General features: G+C 46.7%; 1 protein-coding gene across 1 annotated transcript in view; it reads left to right on the forward strand.

Moving 5' to 3' along the window:
* The first annotated feature begins 416 nt into the window (after window positions 1–416).
* The window catches only part of Npm2 (nucleophosmin/nucleoplasmin 2), an 11,859-nt gene continuing 4,465 nt past the window's right edge, over window positions 417–7,810 (forward strand). Inside the window, exons 1-4 of the mRNA XM_008850257.1 lie at window positions 417–479; window positions 641–726; window positions 859–981; window positions 5,431–5,524. Coding sequence (XP_008848479.1) covers window positions 422–479; window positions 641–726; window positions 859–981; window positions 5,431–5,524 — 361 coding nt within the window. The 5' untranslated portion in view covers window positions 417–421. The remainder of the gene's footprint in view (window positions 480–640; window positions 727–858; window positions 982–5,430; window positions 5,525–7,810) is intronic.

Consider the following 7,810-nt stretch of genomic DNA (forward strand, 5'->3'; position numbering starts at 1 on the left):
TGTTTTCTGTTGTTGTTATTGAGACAGGGTCTCACTGTGAATCCCTAACTGGCTTAGAACTTACCACATAGACCAGGTTGGCCTGGAATTTGCTATGTAGTCCAGGCTGGCCTCGAACTGAACCCTGCCTCTGCCTCCCAAGTGCTGGGGATCAAGGGCATACACCAGAAACTCCTGGCCTGGTGCTGCTGTTTTGAATGAGTGGGCCCTGGGATGTTCTGATGTGAGGCAGTCAGTACGTGGCCTCCAGGAGTCCTTAATGGCTCTCAGGCATTAAGCAAGGCTTCCTCCCGGAATGCTGCCAGCTAGCCTGTGCTTCATTCAGCAGAAACAGCAGCAGCTGAGCTCCAAGGAGGGACCCAGGACTGCCTCACTGCAGGCTCCCTTCTGTCTGGACACCTCCACCAAGACACCCAGCGACATGAGTCGCCACAGCACCAGCAGTGCAGCTGAAAAGACATCAAGGGCCATGCTCTGGGGTAAGGGCCAAGGCTGTGCCCAGTTCAGCCTCACTACATTATATCTGTACCCAGCAAACATGGGCTGGGGTTGCTGGTAGGCTGCACCCCTAAGGGAATATGGAGGATCCTGTGGGATTCCTATTCTCTACTGCCATCTCTTTCTATATATCTCTGTGTAGGTGGTGAGCTCAATCAGGACAAGCAAACTTGTACCTTTAGACCCCATGGGGAAAGGAAGGAGAGCTGTAAGCTGTTGCTCAGTACGGTGGGTGTCTCCCCAAGGAGGGAGGAAGGATGGAGCTGGAATGGTCCTTGGGTCTTAACAGGTGACAACAGCTTTCTCCCATCTGCTCTTGGGACTCTTGGGGATCCTCTGGTTGTTTTCAACCATTCTCAGATTTGCTTGGGGGAGAAAGCCAAAGAGGAGGTGAATCGTGTGGAAATCCTGCCCCCAGCCAACCAGGAGGACAGAAAAACACCAGTCACCATTGCTTCACTGAAGGCCTCCGTCCTGCCCATGGTAAGTCCCTCTCTTCAGGCCTGGGAGAGAGATATCCACCTAGCATCTCCCTCAGGTGAGCCTAGACATAAACGTGGGTGCCTTTATGCCCCAGGCCTCCAGTCTTGCAAGAGAGGCAACATGGCCCTGTTCACAGCCCGAGGCCATCCCAGTCCCCCTTCCCAGAGCCTCGTGGTCACAAGCAAGTCAAATGACCTCTCCAACAGTTCCGTTTTTAAATTCTTCACTGCTAGTCACCAAGACACTGTTGATGACTTACATCTGGCCTCTGTGTTCAGAAATCCTCTTGCTTCCGGTAATGTATCTTATGCTGTCTGCAGTTAATCATTGTAAATAATGGCAAGTCAGGTCAATCAACAATTTTCAGCAAATCAGGCCTCTTCCTTCTACGATGGGTTCCATAAATTGAACTCACTTTGTCAGACTTGGGCAGCAAGTGTTTTTTTTACCCCTGAGCTATCTCGCTGGCCATTTGTTTGTTTGTGAGTGACAGGGTCTGGGTAGTGTAACTCTAGGATGACCTCAAACTTGTAATCTTCCTGTCTCAGCCTTCCTGGTCTGAGATGACAGGTATCTGCCATCACACTGAGCCCTTTTCCTTTTCTGTAATCTCACTACATTGCTCCATGGCCTAGGACTTCTGGTATAATACAAATATGTACGTTCTACACTACAAATTGAAAATATCATAATTGGAAAATGCATCTACTATACCACCTCTGAAGCATCCTAGTTAGCACCATGGCCTGCAGAGGAGTGTTGTTTGCCTGTGAGATAGCAGGGCTCAGGGAGCATCATGATGCCCATGGCCATGACTTCAGATAGAGAACTACACCACATATTGCTAGCCCAGGAAAAGATCACCATTCAGAATTTAGGTATGGTTTCTACTAAGTGGATATGACTTTTGCATCCCTGGAAAGTCAAAGATTCCTGAGTTGCCCCTATAACTGGGAACTGTAGTTGGATAAATGTGAGTGGTTGACATCCTTTCCTCTTTCCTGGTTTAAAGAAGGATGCTCCTAATACTTTGCCATGAGGTGCAAAGTGACTGGCAGATGTACTTTGCCAAAATAATGAAGTCCCATCTAGTCCTGTTCTGCTTTAAATTTTTTTTAGCTATTTTATTTACTTTTATGTGTTTGAGTGCATTGCCTACACGAATGTAAGTGTTATGCAATGCCCATGGAGATGAGAAGAGGGTGTCAGATCCCCTGGGACTAGAGTTAGGGACAGTTGTTAGCCACCATGTGGGTTCTGCAAGTCGAACTTGGGTTGTCTGCAAGAACAGCCAGTATACTTAACCACTGAGCCATCTTGCCAGCCCCATCTGCTTTAAATATTTTATTTTCTTTTCAGTCACGAATGGGGATTAAATTTTATCAAACGCTTTTTTTCCTTACCTGATCTCAGATTCTTCTGCCATTATTCCATTAATGTGACAAAGTTATATTAATGGCATTATATTTGAAGCTCTTTGAATGCCTGTAAGTAGTACTCCATCATCTGAGTTCTATGATTTGTGTTACTATATTGACCTTTACTTTTTACAGTTTTTATTTTATGTGTATGAGTGTTTTGCCTGCATGTATGTAATGCACTTCTGCATGGAATGGCTGCAAAGGCCAGAAGACAGCATCAGATCCCTCGGAACTGGAGTTACGAGTGGTTAGCTACCCATGTGGGTACTGGGAATGGAACCCAGGTCCTCTGCAAGAGCAGTCAGTGCTCTTAACCGCTGAGCCATCTCTCCAGCCCCTAAAAATAAATCTTAAAGTGCTGGAGAGATGGCTGAGTGGTTAAGAACACTGGCTGCTCTTGCAGAGGACCTGGGTTCCATTCCCAGCACCCACATGGCAGCTGCGAACTGTCCTTAACTCCAGTTCCAGGGGAATCCGAAGCCCTCTTCTGACCTCTGCAGCATTGCACGACACAGGTGCACTCACATACATGCAGGCAATACACTCATACACATAAAATGAAAATAATAAAAAAAATATTTTAAGATTTATTTTTGCCGGGTGTGGTGGCGCACGCCTTTAATCCCAGCACTTGGGAGGCAGAGGCAGGTGGATCTTTGTGAGTTCAAGGCCAGCCTGGTCTACATAGTGAGTTCCAGGACAGCTGGGGCTACAAGGAGACCCTGTCTCAAAAAGAAAAAAAAATTTATTTTTAATTATGTGCCTGTGTGTATGTGTCTGTGTATGTGTGTCTGTGTGTAGATATATGCACATGAATGCAGACACGTGCAGAATCTAGAGAGGTCCGATTCCCTGGAGCTGGAGTTACAAGCAGTTGTGAGCTACCTAACATGGGTGCTGGGGATCACACTTATGTTCTCTGGAAGAGCAGTACACATTCTTAATCACTGAGCCCTCTCTCCAGCACCCCCTCCTCACTTTGGTCTTAATTTGCTTCATAGTGTTTTATATTATTACTCTTTTTTAACATTTATTTCACTTGTATGTGTGAGTGTGGGTGCACCCATGCCATGGCGCATGTGAGGTCAGAGGAGGACCTTTCAGAAGTCGGTTCTCTCCTTTCACTGTGGGATCTAGGGATCAAGCTCAGATTCTCAGGCTTGTGCTGCAAGCCCTCTTACACACTAAGCCATCTTGCCAGCCCAGGTTGTTAGTCTTAAGGAGCCCTGGTTGCACTAGTTAGTCCACACTCATCCCATTTCTTTCTGCTGATTCAAGCAAAGTTTTAGATGGTGAGCTTATCTTCAGGGTTTTTTGTTTGCTTAGGGATCTAAGAGCATTCCATGTGGTCTGGGCTTGGGAACTGTCCCAACAAAGTGGTTTCATGTATGCATGGTCACTTGCCCTAGTAACACCACTGGGATTTCATCCAAACTTCTTGCTTGCTGGTGAATTCAGACCACAGAGAAATGAGGCACAGCTATGGGTTTTTAAGGTCTCCCAGGCAACTTAGTCTGCATAACTTCCTTGTCACCCTTTAAGATGATGTCTAAGTGGGTTTGATCTTATCCTGGGGGGTTTGTTTGGAGTTTTCAGTCTCTAGCCCTCAACATGATCCTGGCCTTGAACCTCCGTATGTACCTTAGCCCAGCCTTCTCAGGCCCTCACCTCTGTGTGAGGACCTGATTCCTGACCCCGTCCAAGTATGAAACCCCAGGCCTGAGCTACTCTGGGTTCAGAGTTAGCTACAGCCTCAGCTATAGCCACACCTGAACTGAGTGCATTTCTGACATGCTGGGATTCTGTTTACCTCTTGATGTAGCCACACAGCATGATGTCACAGGGCCCATCTAGGTGTTCTGTTTGCAGAGTTCCATTCTCACTTCAGCCCCTTCCATCTGGACCAAAATTGTAAGTTCATCTCTACAAGCCTAGCCTCAGCTTTCTCCTCTATAAGCAACAGCGTTTCCATCAGAGGGCTGAAATGAGGTAAAGTGAGCAAAGCATGTAACATGGTGCCAGGCATGTGGTAGAGGCTCAAAAAACGTGCACCCCTGTAATCCAGGTTAGTCAGGAGGCTGAGAGCCAGAGGATGATAAATTCCAGGCCTGCCTAGACCACATGGTTCAACACCAGCCTGAACAACTTAGAACCTGTCTCAAAATAATGGGCTGAGGATGTAGCTCAGTAGTTTCCCACAGCCACAGCAACAAAAGGGAAGCCCCAAAATGTGTTAGCATCTTGTTCTAGAAAACTTAAGCCAGGTGCAGTAGTGCATGGCTATGGTCTCAATACTCCAGAAGCTAAGGCAGGAGGATTGCCCGAGATCATAAGTTTAAGAGCAGCCTGAGCAATATTGCAATAGCCCATTTAAATGTGTGTGCGTTGCAGAAAACCTGGAGTGTTTGTAAAAGTACAAAGACAAATACCCTATTATGCTCTGACAGTCAGCATCAGCACTCTAATGGCTTTTCCCCCTCATTCATCTGTATAGCCATACATTTTCTAGAAAAGTCTCAGTAAACATAGGTCTCTGCATCAGCTTTTCCCATTTGCCAGTGTCTTGGTCACTTAAGCTGTCATAACAAACTGGGTGCATTTACTTTCTCACAGCTCTAGAGCCAGGAGCCCCAGATCAGGGCACCAACCTGAGCGGTCCCTTGCACACTGTGTCTTTCTCACATGGCAGGATGACAGAGTGAGGTCTCTGTTGTCTCTTCATCAGCAAAGTATAGATCCATCATCATCTCATCACACACACCTCATAAACCTAGTCACTTCTTGGAAACCCTCTTCAGATACCATTTCACTGTGGGACAGGGTTTCCACTGTGAACTGTTTTTCACCAAAGCCCACCTCAGTGAAGTGTAGGGCTGAGAATGCAGCAAGGTCCTCAGAGCCCACGTGGGGTTATATGTGTTTGGTTGGGAAGAGTATCTGAGTATCTGCCCAAGACCAGTCTCTACCAGAGGCCAGGCTGTTGTTACTTATCTCTTCTACTCTACCCCGATGTCCCTTTGCACCATAGGTCACTATGACAGGAATGGAGCTTTCTCCTCCAGTGACTTTTCAGCTCCGGGCTGGTTCAGGACCTGTGTTCCTCAGTGGTCAAGAGTGCTACGGTAAGTTGAGTCCAAGGCTGGCCACAGGAAAGGTGTGTAGGTACTATGGTAAGCGTTAAGGGAATAAGTAGGGCTGGAGAGACAGCTCACTGATTAGGAGCACTGGCTGTACTTGAAAAAGACTTTGTTCAGTTACAGCACCCACATGATAGCTAACACTGTCCCGTCCATAACTCTAGTTTGAGGGGATCTGACACTCTTCTGGTCTCTGCAGGTATTGCACACATGGTGTACTTACATACCCACAGGCAAAACACTCGTACACGTAAATAAAAATAAATAGTCCAGCCGGGTGTCGTGGCACACTTGGGAGGCAGAGGCAGGTGGATCTTTGTGAGTTCGAGGCCAGCCTGGTCTACAGCTGGGGCTACAAGCAGACCCTGTCTCAAAAAATAAATCATAAATAAATAAATAGTCCAAAGAAATGTTTAAAGACCAGGGATATGTTAGGTACCTGAACACTTCAATTCTTGACTTTTTGGACAAACTCCCCAAAGGCAAATGATTGCCAGAAGTCTGAACTGGAAGGCACTGGCCCCAGTTCTTCTCTACTGCCCTGCCATGTCCTCTATGGGTCTCAGGCCTCATCTGTGGCGAGAGAGTGGAGCTACCTCTGGATTCAACTTCAGAGAATTGGAGCGTAAACAGTCTTCAAAAGAGTCCTTAAGCTGTATGTGGTGGTTCACACCTATGATTCCAGCATGTGAGAGACTGAGGCTGCAAAGCCAGCCTGGGTGACATGGCCAGATCCTGTCTCAACCCTCCCCACAAAAGCAGAGGCTCTTAGTATGATAACTAGTATTTGAGAGTATCTCAAACATTGGCTACTAGTAAGCATGAAGCTGTAGTGGTGACATGGGCCACAGCAACTTGCCAAGTTATCACCTTCAAGATCCCTTCAACAGTCCCCCTTCTCTGTATTGGTGGCCCCTTTCATCCTCTCCCTTAGTACATCGTACTTCACTTAGGATAAGGTCTGCATGCTTAGCTGCCTTTTTTTATGCTCCTTAGGACTTAATCCATCTTGTATTGCTATAAGAAAATACCTGAAGCTGGATACTTCATAAAGAAACGTTTCATAAAGAAATGATGATAGTCAATTTGATGGTGCATGCCTGAACTCCTAGCACTCAGAAAGCTGAGGCAGGAGGATTGTGAGTTCAAGGCCAGTATAGGATACATAGCAAGACTCTTTCTCACACAAAAACAAAGGGGCTAGGGAGATGGCTCAGCGGATAAAAGTGCTTGCTATGAATTTGGATCCCAGCACCCATGTAAAAGCCAAGCATGATGACAGCGGCTGTAACCACCACACAGGGGTTGAAAGCCAGATCCCAGGAGCTCACTGGACAGCCAGTCTAGCTTTAATAGTAAGCTCTAGGTTCAGTGAGAGACCCTGCCCCAAAAGAAGGTGAACAATGAAGAAGCAGAAGCCAACCTCATGTATGCACAGAGCGCGCGCGCACACACACACACACACACACACACACACACACACACACACACACACAAGAAAAGAGGTCTATTTGGACTCACAGTTCTGGTGACTGGAAATCCTAAACAACATGGCTGAAACTTCTGCCCAAGGGCCCTTGGCTGTATCACAACAGGATAGATAATGGGCTGCATGCACAGAGTAGGCTAGAGGGACAGGTAAGATGGCTCAGTGGGTAAAGGTGCTTGCTGCCAAACCTGGTGACTTGAGTTTGATCCCCAAGACCCACATGGTGGAAGGATAGAACAAAAGTTGTCCACTGACTTCCACACATGTGCCCCATACACATAAGATAAATTTTAAATGTAATTTTAAGAAAAGCCGAGTGTGGTAGCACACATCTTTAATCCCAGCACTTGAGAGACAAAGGCAATTGGATCTCTGTGAGATCAAGAAAAAAAAAAAATGGCCAGGCTTTGTGGTGCACGCCTTTAAAACCAGCACTCTGGAGGTAAGGCCAGGTGGATCTCTGAGATCAAGGCCAGCCTGGTCTACCTAGTGAGCTCCAGGCAAGCTGTGGCTACAGGGAGACCCTGTCTCAAAAAAGACAAATTATATACATAATTTTTTTAATGTTTTATTTATTTTTATTTTATGTGTATGCATGTATTGCCTGTGTGTAGGTAAGGGCACCCATGCCATACAATGCCCACGGAGGACAGAAGAGGCTGTTGGATCCCCTAGAACTGGAGTTTCAGACAGTTGTTAGCTGCCATGTGGGTGATGGGAATTGAACCTGGGTCCTCTGCAAGAGCAGCCAGTGCTCTTAACCACTGAGCCATCTTTCCAGC

Source organism: Nannospalax galili, unplaced genomic scaffold (assembly GCF_000622305.1).
Source record: "Nannospalax galili isolate Female #2095 unplaced genomic scaffold, S.galili_v1.0 scaffold291, whole genome shotgun sequence".
Taxonomy (NCBI): Eukaryota; Metazoa; Chordata; class Mammalia; order Rodentia; family Spalacidae; genus Nannospalax; species Nannospalax galili.